This window comes from Eulemur rufifrons, chromosome 7 (assembly GCF_041146395.1).
Source record: "Eulemur rufifrons isolate Redbay chromosome 7, OSU_ERuf_1, whole genome shotgun sequence".
Lineage (NCBI taxonomy): Eukaryota > Metazoa > Chordata > Mammalia > Primates > Lemuridae > Eulemur > Eulemur rufifrons.
In genome coordinates, this window is record NC_090989.1 from 145469649 (window position 1) to 145486856 (window position 17208).

General features: G+C 45.0%; 1 protein-coding gene across 1 annotated transcript in view; it reads right to left on the bottom strand.

Annotated features, from left to right (window-relative positions):
• Nucleotides 1-5310, bottom strand: part of SCN11A (sodium voltage-gated channel alpha subunit 11) — an 82127-nt gene extending 76817 nt beyond the window's left edge. Inside the window, exons 1-2 of the mRNA XM_069473459.1 lie at nt 5044-5310; nt 1500-1618 (exon numbers count right to left, since the gene is read on the bottom strand). Of these exons, the coding sequence (XP_069329560.1) occupies nt 1500-1618; nt 5044-5310 (386 nt within the window). The remainder of the gene's footprint in view (nt 1-1499; nt 1619-5043) is intronic.
• Nucleotides 5311-17208: the final 11898 nt, after the last annotated feature.

Consider the following 17208-nt stretch of genomic DNA (forward strand, 5'->3'; position numbering starts at 1 on the left):
CTAAGTCTTAAGAGCCTGGCAAGTCACATCAATGTGTGCAATGGCCCATTCATTTATTTTTGTTGCTGCTGTGATTGCCTTGGGGGTCTTCTTCATAAATTCTTTACCTAGGCCAATGTCTGTAAGAGTCTTTCCTACATTTTCTTCTAGAATTCTGATTGTATCACGCCTAAGGTTTAAGTCTGTTATCCACCGTGATTTGATTTTTGTGAGAGGTGAAAGCTGTGGGTCCTGTTTCAGTCTTCTACAAGTGGCTAACCAATTCTCCCAGCACCATTTATTGAATAGGGATTCTTGTCCCCAGAGTATATTCTTTCCTGCTTTGTCAAAAATTAGGTGACTATATGAGGATGGTTCTATATTTGGATTATTACTCAGCTATAAGAAATAATGAAGATACGACATCTCTATGGTTCTCCTGGAGAGAGTTGGAACCCATTATATTAAGTGAAGTATCCCAAGAATGGAAAAACAAGCATCACATGTACTCACCAGAAAATTGGTTTCCCTGAACATCACCTAAATACACATCTGGGAACGACACCAATCGTCCCACTGAGGTGGGAGGTGGGGGAGGGGATGGGGGTATGCCTACACAATGAGTGCATGGGGGTATGCCTACACAATGAGTGCATTGCGCACCGTTTGGGGAGTGGTAACACTTGAAGGTGCTGACTCGGGAAGGGGGGGTGGGGAAGGGAGGGATATATACCTACATGATGGGTGCAACGCGCACTATCTGGGGATCAGACACGCCTGGAGCTCTGACTTGGGGGGAAAGGCGGTACATGGACAACGTATGTAACCTGCAATTCTGTATCCCCCATAACAATAAGATGAAATAAAAAAAATAAATACAAAGGAAAAAAAAATGTGTGCAATGGGCTGATGCTGGGCCACAGGAAGGGTGTAGTTGTGGTGAAACAGAGCTTACATGCTCCTTCTAGAAAAAACATCAGTTTCTCACTACACCAATTTTTGCCAGGTACGAATATAGGCCTAGCCTTGCCAGAGATTCCATTTTTTAAGAGAAGCTGGAAATCTGGAGTATCCATGTTAGAAAGAGTTTCTGAAAAGTGTTAAACACTGTAGGTCCAACATAATACATTTATCAGTTCAATGTGGAGCATGGGTTTCCAGTTTGCAACCCTTGTTTGGGTGTCAACTAGATGTTCTTTCCTCCAAGAAGCCACCCTTGGTGCCTCCAAAGCACAGCAGTACCTCTCCACACAGCCACTTACATACTACTAATCTCACTAAAGAAATTGCCTGCCTTTGGGTCTATCTCCTTCTGAGCCCCAGGAACCCCAGGCCAGGACCCCCACACCTTGTTCACCCCCAGCACCCAGCAAGGTCCCTGCCATACAGCCATGGGCACTCAGCCAATCTGTGTGGCAAGAATGAGCTATTTGCCTCCACTCAATAATCATATGAACACCCTGGGTCTTGTGTACTTTTCACATGACCTGGACTTAGTAAAAGATTCAAGAAAAGGATATGAATGGACCGAGATTCTAATGGCTAAACTTCTGATTGAATTGAAAGGCCCAAAAATGAACAAGGCACGCTTGGCACTGAAGCGGTAGATTGTTCTCTTTTTGTTCAACACCATGAATGTCTGCAAAAAATCAAACACAACAGGAATTAAATGCAGTGACAAAACAATATTTATCATGAGTTCATTTAGAGAAAATTCAGTGGGACCATGGTTTGAGGCCTCCCCTCACTTCCTCTCCTCTCCTCTCCTCATAGGGTCTTCCTCTGTTGCCCAGGCCAGCAATGGCATCATCATACCGCACTGCAACCTCACACTCCCAAACTCCTGGGCTCAAGTGATCTCCCTGCCTCAGCCTATCACGTAGCTGGGACTAATGGCTCACGCCTAAATTTTCTGCTTTTTTTTTTTGTAGAGAGAGAGGGGTTTTGCTATATTGCTCAGGCTGGTCTCTGATTGCAGAGCTACCATTCTGAAGCCCAAGGTACTTGCTGATCAGATACACTGTGACTCTGGAGGCCAACAGGTTCCCCCACATGGCCTGGGTCTCAAGGTAAGTGTTGGGCTGTGGACTATTCTGGAGGAAACAGAGGTAGAAAACAGGAGCCCTGAAAATACCAAAAATGGGAGTATAGAGTAATAACCGGGCAAGACAAAATCCCTAATATCATACTCCCTGGTATGTATCTGCAGAGGCAAGGACTAGAAGAGAATCTGAAGAGAAAGAAATTGAGTTTGGACATTCATATTCAGCAGACCATTTTAAATTATTTTAATTATTAATGAAAACTTTGTAACTGATCTTAGAACAGTAAGTGACCTAGAGAGTCCATATTGTTATGCCTCAGGTCTGAACAATTCCACATGAAATAGCCAATCACTTCCAACCTTGATGATCTTCAAGAAGAAAATCACCAAGGTTCCTGGACTTGCTCTCCCATTCGCCCCATGGACACAGGCAAATCTGCCTGTTGTTCTTAACTGGCAGTAGAGGAAGGTACTGCCTCTAGAGAAGGCATGTGGAAGTGTGTGTGGGTGTTTTGGGCTGTCTGTCACAATGACTGGGGGCTCTACTGGCCTTTAGCGGGAAGGTCCAGGGATGCCAAACACAGGACAGACCTGCCAAATGGCGGCTTATCCCCCCCAGAGTGCCCAGGTGAGCCCCACTGAAGAACACTGGACCTGTGCCCATTTCCTCCTAGCATGGCTCCCTGGGCCCTGAGAATGAAGCAGCCCCTGGACAACAACCTGTCACTCACAGTCTTCTAACGTTAACACACAAGACCTCCCTCTTTCTGTTTAACTGTAATCTGGCTGTCCTCTTTTCTGTCCCCAAGGCCATCAATTACAAACACCTTCACAGGGTGAGGGTCACTCCTGTCTCTCATCTCACAGCTCCTAACAGATTTGCAAAACTGATCCGGCATGTTCTCAGACAGGAGAGACTGACCTTGGCACCCAGGCCCAAAGATATCAGGGCAAGTGGTGCCCTGGCTTAGGTACCAGTACTTCAGCCACTGCCAACCCTCAGCCTTCCTTTGGTGAGTTGCTAAAACTTACTGGTCTGGTGGAAGGGAAAATTGTGCACTAGGATATTTTTCTTTGTCTCCATACCAATGAAACAAGCCACAGGGTTCTTTAAAAGCTATAAGCCCAGGAGACCAAAACTTGCTTTGGGGATTCTGTGCCCTTCCTTTGAATAGACAGACAATTTTAGGGCAGAAGCAAACCTCTCTTTGAGGTGAGTCACCCCAGATTGATAGGTGGTATGATACGGCTTTGCTTCTGTGCCCTTTGATTTTGATATTTTATTGATGCTGCTTCTTACTGCTTTAAATATTTTAACTAATGGTGTATTTAACTACACTTGCCAGGGCTTTAATGATTAAAATGATAGGTACCAGTTCCTCTTGCCTGCTTGCTGACACATCTTCACTCCTTTCTCCTGTTGCTCTTCAAAACACGAGCTTCTAAAGAGAACATGGCCTGTGACTATAGAAAGAGCCCTTGGGATTGCATCCCAGCTCCACCACTCACTGGCTGTTTGGCTTGGTATAAGCCACTTCCCCATCTAGGTTTGGTTTTCTCATCTGTAAGGTGGAGGGCCAAGAATGACCACACATACCTCACATGACAGTCAAGAGCACTGGCTAAGTGAGATCAAGGGTGTGCAGAATTCTAAACAAATGTCATGTCTTCTGGTTTAAAGGGAAGACCAAGGATGAGAAGACATAGTCTTGGAATATTCACCCAGGCTGGAACAGAGCATGCCAAGATGCTACCAGACTCATGGGTCTCCTGTCCACCATTAAGGCAGAAGGAGACCTCTAGCAGTTAACTTCCCTCCAACAATGTGCCTCCAAGGAGCCCTAGGAATTCTAGGGCACAAAGAGAAGGAGAAATATTGGAGCACTTTGCTCCTTCATCTCTCTTCCCCTTGCCTGTCCTTTCCACTTGCACCTTACTTTCCTCTCTACACATGGTCCCCATTTGTCCTGGTAACCCTAAGTCTGTCCAGATTTAAGGACATGCAAACCAAGCAACCTTTCTTTGAGTGTTCAGTTATTTGCACATGCCAGCAAAAGTGCCGGCCCATATTTTTTAGGGATTCTCCCAAGCTCCCAGCCTCCTTCCTGCCCAGCCTCCATCTGGCAAGGTGGGCTTTCCATCATCAGCTGGATCACACAGTGAGATGATGGCAAGGTCTTCTGAGCCTTTCTAGAAAGGAGACAGTCTGCATACAAGTGTGCTCACAGCCCCGGGCTTTAGAGCAGCCCTCAGAGGAGCCCAAAGTTCACAATTCGTCAGTCAGAAACCTCACTAAGGAAATTTTACTAGAATTTCCCTGCAAAAACTACGCCCAGGTAGATGAAACAGCAAGGCATTCACATATGCACATTGGATTTACATATAATCTGTGTGTGCCCACTGGGTTACCATTTTCTTAGGTTTCATTTATTGAGCTCCTAGTATGCATCAAGTATGGGTTTGACCTTCATTAGTTTTATTTAATAGCCTAGAAGGCCTATTGTCAAAGAGTTTTTTGACCTTATTGCTGAAATGAGCATTTCTGGACAGTAATATTAATCTTTTATGTCAGCATAATGCTTTACAGTTATAAAGTGCTTTCTTAGCATGTCTATGCTGTAGGGTGGGAACATCAGGCATTATTCCCATTTCACAGATTAAGAAAGTGAGTGTTTATGAAGTGACTGGCCCAGAGTCATAAAGCTGATCACTTGAAATGGTCTTCACCTAACCTCTGGGACTGCTGGTACAGTCCTCGCTCCAGACTCCATTTGTGTTCTCTCTGTTCTCTTTTTAACATTTCTGTGGTTCCTCATCCTCATCTTCTTCCCCAATACACGCATTGCAGAGAGAAAGTGAGGACTGAAAGGGGTTCTCAGACTATGAAGGCAATGACCGGAGATAAGAGCAAAGGACAGGTACAGCCTGCCCTCTGCAGACCCCAAGGCTAGTATTTGGACAGCCTGTAACACCAGTTATAACTGCATGGTTAGAACACCCCAGCCTCCCCACGGAAGTACCTTATGATTTCTGTAGAATGGGTCCAAGTCTTCCAGGGGCTTTGCTATCAGCTCACGGGGAATGTCGCCGTAGAGCTTGGGCAACTTCCTAGAGGCCTTTAGGTCAAGCTGAGGCCGAAGCTGGGGTTCTGCCCCTGTCTGCTCTTCAGACTTCTTTTTTTCCTTTTGGATGGCTAGCCGCTTCTCAATTGCAGCCAGAGAGTCAGAAGTGAAGGGGCGGAAATTTCGGGCATCCGGGAAGATCACTGGGTAGCATCTGTCATCCATCTTCACCCTCAGGACAGAGACAAGCCACAGATTCTCAAAGAGCTCTCAGGGGGTAGGAAGAAAACAGGCTGCCTGGTGTTCCACTCTCCCAGGATGGTGTCATGAGGATCTGCAAGAGTTGAGGCTGAGGTGAGGGGCTTGGGAGCTGACTGGCAGTGGGGCAAGTCAGAAGAGGTGACCACCACTGTGGGGGCAGCAGGGACTTTGGGTATAGATAAGACCAAAGCAGGGCATCATTCCTGGAGGGTCTAGGGAGAGATGGGAAGTTGAGTTCCGAAAGAAGTGAGCAGAGGAAGCCCAGTCTCTAAAACTGAGACCCAAGCATCAAGCAAGTGACAAGGCTGAACTGGCTGAACCACAGAGTGGGGCCTGCAGACAAGTGGCCACCACGGTGCAAGCAGGAGGGGAAGGAACAGGCAATCGAATGGGCCATAGCTATGGGCTGCAAAAGCAAAATTATAAGTGCATAGGTTTTTTCTCAAAGTTCTTAAAATGTGATGGAATGGAAACAAAAGAGCCATAAACATAGGCATGAACATTGATACTAACAACTATGGTCCCATGACAGCTGTCTTACTTCCAGGACCCCAACCCTAAGAAAGCAGAAAAGATTCACCAAAGGTAATAGCGTCACTCCACTATAGGATAATGGCTTCCGCAAGGACTTTCTCAATAGTCCCAGGGTTAAAACTAGACTCAGTTGAGGTTGAATGCCTTTATTCTCCATGCCAGGCATCCTCTTCCCTTTTTATTTACTGAATGGTAATCTAGGATTTACTCTCACATTACTCTAGGGAGTTGCAGTGAGGAATGCAATGGAATATCACTGGTTTGTTCACTCAACTATGTGCCCAGTGTCTGTTCTAGGCATGGGTGCTAAGCACTAATGATGAAAAACCCCACCGTCCCTAGTCCTACAGTTATGCTGTCCTGGTGTAGTAAAGAAGACAGATAAAGACAAGAAATTACAATAGGACAAATGCTACCATAGGGAGAACTAGAAGGTGCTATGTCTGTGCATAGGGTAGGTGTCTAACCAGTTTTGGGGAATCAAGGATGGTCTTCTAAAAAGCTTTAATATCTACTTTGAGACCTGAAGGAGATTTAGGGAAAAAAATTGGGACATTAGGGTGTTGCAGGGAGAGCAAATAATGTGTGCAGGAACTCTCAGGTGAGAAAGAACATGGCGTCCAGCAACTGGTTCTGTTTTCCAGAAATGGCGATTTCATGGAGTGGAATGGCCAGATGAGGCTCTAGTCAGCAGACAGAGAACATGCGTGGGCATGTAATCCTTGGTAAAGACCATGGACTTCCCCCAGGGTAATGGGGAGTTACCAGAGGTTTGGGTTTTTATTACTACTATCATTATTATAATTGCAGGGGAATGACACTATCAGGTTTGTTTGTTTTAAAAAAAAAAACCCTCTAACTGTTGGGAATTGATAGGACCTGAGACAGGAGGGTGAAGGAGGTGGGGAGGAGAATCAGAGACATGAGCTTGGAGTCTGTTGCCGCTGATCATACTGCAGAGGTTGACCTAAGGGAATGGATGGATCTGAGCGTGACTTAAGAAATAGCCCTGATATGTGATTAATGGGGAGGGAGGGATTTGGGAGATGGTCCTTACCCAGGTTCCTGGCTTGGGCAGCTGGGAGAACTGTGGTGCCACTCACTGAGCTAGAGAGCACGAGGGAAGGACGCTGAGCGGGAATAAACCCAGTTCACAACACATGGAGTTGACGCTGCTTGGGGGACCTGCATGTGGAGAGACTATAGGGAACTTGAATACAAGGAAATCACAGTTTACACACGTCAGACTGAAAATAGTGTGAAAGAAAAAAATTGTAATCACAATTTCTGTTGAAAATCCCTTAGGAAGAGACCATACTAAAGAGGTATTCCAATGCATTTCTCAACGAGTTCAGTGCAGCCAGCCTTTTTCCAGTGCCAGAACCAGGCAGTCTTTTTTCAGTAAAGCCCCAAACAAGATAGCTGGATCGTGTTTAAGAGCCATAATAAAGGCAATGCATGTGTCCTTAAATATACAATGTTTAGGGCAATGTGATGCTAATACTGTGAGAGCCATACGTCAGCTGAAACCAAATGTGGGATTGCAGTCACTGTATTCTATTCCACATTCGTTCAGGGTCAAGCTCATTATTGATGGGCCCGGGTGATGGAATTACCCATAGTGTTTAAATTCCCCCTCCCTCTCTCTCTCCCTCTCATCAACATATATCAATATAATTCAGTTTGTATAAATGAAGTGGGCATATAATGAGACTTTACTGCATCTGGCTCTAGAATTCAAGAAAGACATTTAAGACAGGGATTAAGTCTTTTGCAGTCAACAGCATATGGATGCTAGTTAATCCTGTAAAATGGATGAGCAGAGAAAGACCCTGGATGGCAAAAACTGGACCCTATGCTCCGTTACAACAAGGAACCCAATGGAGGGCTGCTGCCATTATAATATGACTATTAAAGAAGAAACTGGACACTTTGACCCTGCCATTTTGACCCTGGGAGGTATTGTGACTGGATTCTTGAGGAGGACACTTGATAAAAATAAATCACACAGACTAAAACTGACAACCCCTGAAGCTGCACACATTAAAGTTTGTTATAAATGATGACAAAAACTGAAGAGCCACATGTTAAAATTGAAAAAATTGGCCTAGAAAGAGAGAACTTAATAAAAATTGTTAGCTCGAATAAATCCGACAGAATAAAACCATGTGCAGTAAAATTTGCTTATTAACTGAAAAAAAAAATGATAGAAGAATCAAATATTGTTTAATAATAGTAAACTCAGGAAAATTGGACTATGGAACTAGAAGCTCTGTACACAAAATTAATAAATTTGATAAGTTAATAGAAAATCAACATGGCACATACTATAATTGATAAATTTCGGAATGACTCAAATCTCTATTGTGAAATTTATTCAGAAAATACTTAATTCTGAAAATTTTCTGTACAGGAAATAGATTGTATTGCTAGAAAATTGGTCAAAGAATTAAATTGGCTAAGTGCAATTATTTCCTAAGTCCTGCTAGCAATCAAGTAGGAAGGCAAAATTTTCAGTCACTAAATGACTCTTTACAAAAAAATTATTTAAGTATATGCTCCCAAATAATGAAAAGAGAATGCAAAAAAACGAGGATGCATGGAATCCAAAACATAGTATACTTAACCGAAGAGTGCAGTAAAAAGTTCAGGGTGATTACAGTTCAATAGGTTTAAAAAGCAATTGGTTTAACTACAATTAGAAGTCAGAGAACCTTGAGAAAAATCCTTAAAGTATAAACAAAATTCTATGTAACAAAGAACATGATTAAGAAACTGGTTTTTCATTTAGAAACTGGTAAAAACAAAGGTAATTAAAAATTCCATTTAAACAAAACGTTCCTCAAAAGTCATGGTTTACATATGAAGCCAACTAAATGATTTGAGCAGCTGACAGAATATAAGAATAGGAAAAAAAGAGTCCATTTGACCTGGACACTTAGAACATTCCCCTTCATGCAGCAGCAGGTCTGTGACTTCAGAGTCCCTCCCTGCGCACTGTGGGTTCAGTGTAGTACGGTACAGTACAGTATTTGGTACAGTACTTGGTTTTGGAGAATAGTAGCTACAAAATCATTTTATTATAAAGGTTATCGATTGGTTTTTAAATTTAACAACCATTCTATAGATAAAATGGAATTAGTTATATTTATAGAATAGAATACAAATGCCATAAACGTCATCGAATGTTGTTGCAAGCTGGAGTTGGGGAGAACAATGGAGGGAAGCTCAGGGACACCAATGTCCTCGCCTTAAACGCTTGAGGAGTCGAGACATTCTCTGAAAGTGTGATGGATCAAGCAATACAAGAATGAGTTTATCCCTTAGAATTATGCAAGTAATCAAGTACAAAACCAAATTTAAAGTATAAATGATAAAATCTGGAAGAACAATGGCGAGGACAGAGGGGTGCCAGTAAGTTAAATTCTTCATCAACTTCTACTCAAACTTGATAACTCAAGAAATAGCAGTGTAAGTGAATTTAAAGTTAGAGAGACTCCACAAATACATACAATTATTATTTGTCAATTAAAAATAAAATAAAACTTTTTAAAAATTAAAAAATATATAAAGTTAGAGAGGCAAAGGCCAGAAAAATTAAAAACTGAAATGGTTAAAATCAGGATCAGGTATAGAGAGGAGGATATTTTTCATGGTATATCCTTCCCAACATTTTCTCTTGCTGAGCTATTTGAATTATGTGTTCATGTTTCTTGTATAGGTTTGCAAAACGATTGTAAAAATCCTTCAGGGCCTCAAAACATTTTCTGATTCAAAATAGACAAAATACCAGGCACAGTGACAGGCTCTAAATCCCCTTGAATCATAAAGGAAACACGTATAATCTCAGTCTGCAGTCCTATGCCAGGAGGGCAGTGACATGTGAAGTATGACGTGACGTGGGGCAGTCTCAGAGCCTGGGAGAGCCACAAGGAAGACCTGCATGAGGTGAGGGGCAGGGAGGTCAGGGCTGCTTGTTGGAGAAGGCTCTGCTCTTGCTCCTCTGAGGACCACCGGCCCAGCAGGCTCCCAGGCCCACTCTTGCCACATGGACAGAAAACAAATGCTCACCTGGGAAAGAGGACCAGGACCTCACTTCCCTGAGAAGAGACCCTAAGTTCCTAGGGGATTCACTCGCAGGTAAGATGAGGGCGCTCCAGCCCTTACTTCAAAGGGATATGAAACATGCTCCCAGCCCACAAGGGTCTTACAGTCTGTCGGGAATCAGGTAAGGAAACGACGGGGGATGGAACCACAGATGTGTACGGCTGCATCGGGTGCTGTGGGGGCCCACAGGAGGGGGTGGCTATGAGGAATCCAAGTGGTCTAGCTGGGAAGAGAGAGGACGGTGCCCTAGACAGTGCAGTGGGAAAGCACTGAGGGTGGCACAAGGGCTTTCAGCTCTTATTTATGAATGTGCCCATAATCATAAAAGTCACACAGCCTCACTGTGCCCTGCAGCTCACCCTGCTCAGTGCTCATGAAGCTGACCCACAGGGGGCCCCTCAGTGGGATCCCTTGCACTCTGGCTTCTGGTTGGGTCTGGCCGGTGGGAGGCACCAGCCCATGGTGGGAGAGTGAGGTCAGCACTATCTTCCCCAGCTCTCTCCTGACGGTGGCCACAGGCCACAGCTGCTGTGAGGTGACTATCCACGTGGCTCTCTCCCCAGTTCTGCAGCGCCTCCTTCCCCCTGCCCCTTCAGATGAGGTGTAATGGCACCCGCTCTCATAGACCCGACAAGTGCACCATCACCTGTTTCTGTTAGTGAACTCTGCCCATGCCTTTGTAAAAAGTCTCCTTAATAAAATATCCTCAAAATCCCCTATTTGAATATACCATCTGTTTCCTGCTGGGGCCCTGGCCGATAGAGTCATCCATTAAATAAAATTTAGAAAACGAGCAAAGGAAATGATTACCCACAGCCCTAGCCACCTATTACATGCATTTCTTGTCGGTAGCCTTTCTGTGCAGATATTTTACATGGCTGTCATTGTTACGCGTAAGCAATTTTACACGGTGACCTTTTCACTTACCCCTATATCACAAACATTCTCACAGTGATAGCTACCATTTAATGAAGACACTCAACACTTTGACCCTGCCATTCTGACCCTGGGGGATATTTTGCCTGGGTTCTCGAAGAAAAGAGACTTGATAAAAATAAATAACACAAACTAAAACTGACAATCCCTGAAACTGCACACATTAAAATTTGTTATAAACGATGAAAACTGAAGAGCCACATCTTAAAAGTAGCGTTGAAAACTGCAATCCTGTTCCAGGTAAAAATGTGGGTGTGTTAACATACATTATCTCATTTAATCCTCAAAACAGTCCTATGGGATAAATATTATCCTTGGGTATTTCTGAAAGAAATGTTCATCTGGAATCAAGGTGTGAAGTGTTTGTCACCTTCTCTTAAGGGGAAGAGATTTTAACCTTATACCTTCCTTGACTAGTATTTTTCTCTAGTTTTGTCTCTGACCCTCACGCTTGACCCTAACCAGGAAGGGAAGTCACAAAACGTTTGCAACTGCTCACCCAGAACATTTCAGCATGGATCGGCCCACACACACCGGCATGCCAAAGAGTCACACTGAGGGTAGTAAGAGCTACAGGCTATGGACTCAACATGGTGTCAAATGCTTTCAATGGATCATCTCTCATAATTTCCAAAAGAATCTACAAGGTGGGCATTATTATATTATCCCATTTTACAAAAGAAGACATTAGGGCTTAGAGAAATTGAGAAACTTGCCTATGATCTCATAAGTGCCAGAGAATCTCAAGCCGAAGCATTCACGTTCCAGGCCTCATCCTCCCAGCCACCACGCACTTCCACCCACTTGCGCACTTCTCTATACTTAAAGCTAAGACATCCCCAGGGAGATGGGAGAAGGGAGTCAGGAGGAGAAAGCCACACAGCTTCCACCTGGGCTAGACTGCGTCTGTGGCAACCTCACTGTGTGTGACGTGCCTCCCAGGACCTCAGCCTCACGGCCACCTCCCCACTCACATGTCGGTCCCACAGGCATTCCACTGGCCCCACAATGACACCTCTGCCCACCATGGAAGCCAGACAGCCTAATGGTGGCTGTGCCTTTGGAATGCCTCCTTGTCCATTTTGGGTAGTGACCTGAACAAGTTCTTGACTGTGATGACACATAAGCCATGTCCATTAATGTGGATTACAAGAAATAACATCTCCTTCCCCCTTCATAGATCCCATAAGAAAACCAGAAAGCAAATGAACATGATCAGAAAGCAATTGTTCGCGATCCAAAGCCAACACCAAGATTAGTTTTCTAGCTCTTCTGTAAAGAAACTGTGTTCATCAATTTCTCATTAAGTTAATTGGCCACAGGGAATTCAGAAAATATTGGAAGGATTTATACCATAGCCTCGGATGGAGACAAGATTTGAGGACATCTTTTCTAGAAAAGTTCAATTGCCGACACAAAGTCCAGGGTTGCACCCATCAAGCCAGCCAGCCATCTCCTGTCCCTGTGTTCCCATGACCTCTCGGTCTATTTGAAAGTAGGGAGAGCCACCCGAGGTACCCCATTGCCTGAACCACGTATCTCCTACCTGGTCTCTGCCTCTAATTTGAGCAGGCAATGGTCATAAGAGGCCTATATTCCACTCTGATGAAAAAACAAAACAAAACAAGTTCCACAGTGGCAGGTTCCAGGCTTGAAAGAACAGAAGAGGGCTGATCCCAGCCCAGAGGACTTACCTGCCTGCTTGGGAAGGCAGCTCCAGACAGCAGCCCCTGTAACACCTCAAGAAGCTCTCCACGGAGCCAGAGCCGGTCTCTCGCCAGAGTCCGAGCTCCTGCTCCCGGCAGCTGACTGCAGCCCTTCTGGGAGGGGCGGCTTGGAAGCTGGGTGGAGAGCGTGGAGGAAGGCGGACGGGAAGAGAGCCAAAGTGATTTTAAAGAATCGTGTAGGAAACCCTGTAACCGGAGAAGTGACTGAGAGGGTACTTACATTTATACTTTGGAAGCATCTGGCTTTAATCAGTGCTTAATCTAACCCTGCAGAAAGCATCATTAATAAAAAAAAAAACAGGTTGGTTTTTTTTTTCCTTTGGCCTCATCCAAGTGGGTGAGGGAATACAGAAAATCTGTCTGAAAAGCCATGCTGTGCTTCCGCATTCCATTTAACCCGTGCGCCACCTACCTGGGGGCTCTGGGGTCTTGCCCCCTAGGGCCTACTGAGGCCCACACAGCATGAAATTGCTCACGAGGCACCCACTCAGCTCTTCTCCTTAAGTCTTCTCTTCAGACCTAGGAAAATAACATGCTTATATGGTAGCCATAGGTGTGCCAAGAAGACCCTTTGGCCACTAAAGCAACCCCACAGCACACCTGTCACCAACCCAAAACTTCCCTAAGTGAGCTACTGTTTTTTAAATTCCTGGGGAAAATTGAAATCTCCCTGGAAAGTATCACACCATAAGCTATTTTCAGCCATTGTCACTTTCGGGAGATAACTGACAGCCAACTGAGATAAAGGGCACAAGATGAGTGTTTACCAGGCGGCAGGAGGTAGGAAGTAGGTGCTTGAAGGAGTGTGGGCTGGGAATCACAGGCAAGTTTCTGCCTCTGCAGAAGGGGCACTGAATACTAGTTTCAGCTCCATCACTGATTAACATAAACTGTCTGATACTGGATGGATCACCTAACTTCTCCAAGCTTTAATTTTCTCCATGTAAAATGAGGTAATTCTTTCCAACCTGCTACTGTTAAGGAGTAAAGGTGATAATAGCAAACACTTGATTTAAGTGTCTGTTGATTGATAAAAGGGAAAATGCCTGGTTGCTTTTCTCCCCCTCCTAACCCAACACCCAGATCCTGCAGAGAGGAACTGATACCACCAAGGTGGGATCAGCACTTGGCTTGGCACAGGGTATATGGCCTGGCTTTTTAAAGCAGGGAATTCTACGCCCTTGTCTGATTTTAGGGTGACTCTCAGAATAAGAGAAAACCAAAGAATGATAGAAGTACCTAGAGTTAGTCTACGACCATCCCACCCTGAACACGCCCAATCTTGTCTGGTCTCGGAAGCTAAGGTCGGGCCTGGTTAGTACTTGGATGGCAGAGGTACTTAGAGTTAAAAGGCATTTTTTACATTAATAAAAACGTGTGCATTTGAAGAGGTAGATGGCCTCTAAATCCATTATCTTAAAAAGCCCTGGCCTTTTTAAATAAAAAGTCTTTGCAAGTATTATTTTTCTAAGCTATTAAGTAATATTCAGACTTCCTGAGATTTCAGAGAATTTTTCTAGCGCCCTCTTCAAGGTGAATTAAAATGTTTTCAAGAGGAAGGACTCAAATGACAAAGAGTAATACACACACACACACACACACGCACATACATACACACACACACACACACACACACACACAGAGGTCACCAGAGCAGGAAGGGTCTGCATTCACGACTTGCCCCATTCTCTGTCCTGTGGGAATGCAAACATGCATTTGGCAGGTGGAGCAGAGCGCCTGTGCTGAGTCCACGTAGCAAGAGGATCCCAACATCAGACATATTCAGGATGCTCTCCGCACACTTGCATTCCTGGAACCACACAGCTTGCTACCCTCACTCAGTGCTAGCAGGCACCCACCATCTGACAAGGAGACCAGCTGCATCGGCAGTGGCCAGGTAAGGCTCATTAGTTCTAGCAGCCACATCTCCTATCCATTCATTTAGCAAAGATGACATTGAGCTTCCACTCTTGAAGAGCTCTGTGCTAGATCCTGAGAATATAAAACAGGACCTGAGCCTTTGAGGAGCATGCAGTCTGCTGTATGAGAAAGAAAGATGTACAAAGATCTATAAAACAAGCAAAAGAGCATCAGGGAGCTGCCAGCAAGATACAAACAAAGGCTTTCACAGCATGGAACAGGGACCAACTCATTCTGGGTGGCCTCCAAGAAAAGGTGGGATTTGAGCTGAGGCTTGGAGGATGAGTGAGAGCTCAATAGGCAGAGAAAGTAGAAATGGGCTTTTGAGGAAAAGCAGGAGCAAGGACTCACAGGCCTGGAAGTACAGGGCATGTGTAGATGATGTCAAGTTTTCCCACGAGGATGGAGTACTGGCAAGGGGAAGGGCATAGAAGAAGAGGAAGCTAAGCTGAAGGGATGATTTGCATGGCCTTGCCTATCTCTTGAGTACCACTAAGGAATTTGAACTTTAACTTGTACTGAGTCACACAGCAGGCATGGCACTGGCTCTGTCCTAAGCTTTTGATCCCTTTATACATAACCACCCATCTGCTGTTTCTCTAATGTGTACCACTGCTGACATCTCCCTAACAATGAGATATCTATGCAAATAAGTAGATGTTAATGGGCAATGTTGAGGGTAGGAGGTTTGCCAAAGCAGAAAAGATGAACACCAAAGTGAATAGAGCGTTTTGTGGGAAAACTTGGAGTGAGCAAACCAACGGGAACTGGCTGTGACGGATTCTGGGGCCACAGCTCTGAAGGACAGAATCCATTCCTAGGAAGCACTTGCCCTCAGGGTTCTAATGAAGCCTCCAAGGTAGATTCTTTTAGGAAACACGCTCATCGAAGACACAGAGTTTCATGATCCTGTTCACTGCTGTGCCCCATGCTTAAAACAGTGCGTGTCACTTAATAGGTGCTTGATAATTATTTATGAATAAATATAAGAACTGCTAACCTCCTCACAGTCCTTTCTGAGACCCAGGCCTGGCTCCTCAGGGTCCCTATAAATTACCTTTGTAAGGTCTTGCTCTTCACTCCATCTTTTGTTCCCGCCAGCCTTGCAGGGTGCAAGCCCTTCTCACCTCTCACCTCGACTGTCACGAAGGCCTTCCCAATAGAAAGTCAGCTCCAGCCCCTTCCTGCTAGACTGTCCCACGTACTGACCACTGTTGCCCCGGTCACTCCTCACTCACTCTTCTCTGTCCCCTGTTGTGACCAGGCCCTGCTGCCACTCTGAGCATTGCTAAAGCTGCAGTGCTCTCCTCTTGCCTTTTTTCTCACCGCCCCTCCCAATCCCTCAGTCTCTCAGTTCCTGCCACTTCCGTGAAGCTTTCTCGGCCACATGGTCCCTCTGTGTGCTCCCTCTACACAACTGATCGCCACTATTGCAATTGTCAGTGCATTGTGCACTGTTATGATCTGTTCCACACCATTTCAAAATTATTTTAGATGTTACTTTTGTGTTTTTGTTTGGGTTCCCCCAAAACATTAGGCAAGCACTTCAGTGCAGAAATGTATTTGGGAGGTGATCACAGGAAACAGGGGCAAGGGAGTGAGGAATGGGAGGCTGAAAAGGAGGAAAGCCAACAGAGGGGGTGCCCTTGAGATGATTACTGATGTGGCCAACTGTGGCTCTGCCCCTCTGGGGACCCTCTGAGGAACCACGTACTTGGATGTTAGGAGGCTGGGCATTCATTCTCTGGCTTACATCTTGAGTGCCATGGTAACCAGTGGCCAAGGTGGCTCAATGATTCTTGTCTCCTGATATTCATGTTCTTGTGTAGTTCTATACCAAATTGGACATAGCTGGCCTATGTAACCAATATGATATTGCAGAAATGACAATGTGTAATTTCTGAGCCTCAGTCACAAAAGGCATCATGGATTCTGTATTGCTCACCTGGATTGCCGGCTCTGGGGGAAGCTAGCCACCATGCTGTGAGGACTCTCAACCAGCCCTGTGGAGAGTCCATGTGGGGAGGACCTGAGGACCCTCACCAATAGCCAGCACCAACTTCTCAGCCGCGTGAGTAAGTCTTCTTAGAAGCAATCCCTCCTGTCTCGGGTTCATTTCCCTTCCACCTCCAAATCCCAGGGCTATGCTCGCTTATGGGCTTTGGAGACAGCACAGAGACAGAAAAACCAAGAGAAGCAAGGCAGACCCTAGAGGTGGGATGCTGTTAGCACGCAAGGGAACTGTCCACCACAACTTTAGCTAAAATCAGAGGTGGGTGTCGGGAATGTGCCAGGGACACCAAAAGCAGGTGCTCTACTCAGAAACTTCCTAAAAGATGGTTCCTGGATATTCTTATTTCCCCGTCAAAGGGCTGCACACACATGTAGGCACTTAGCAAAGGCATCAACACCAGCGTATGAGATCTCCTGCAGCACCACAGTGAAAATTGTTCCCTCCTCTGACACCCACAGTTCCTTCCTTGTACCTTTACCTAGCATTGAGTTCAGTCTGCTTCCAACTTCAAATATATATTATTAAGGATTCTTTTTGTTGCAAGTAACAAAATCCTAACCCTAGCTAGTATACACATGAAGGAGACTTTGTTGGCAGGGAACAGGGCATCACACAGAATTGAAG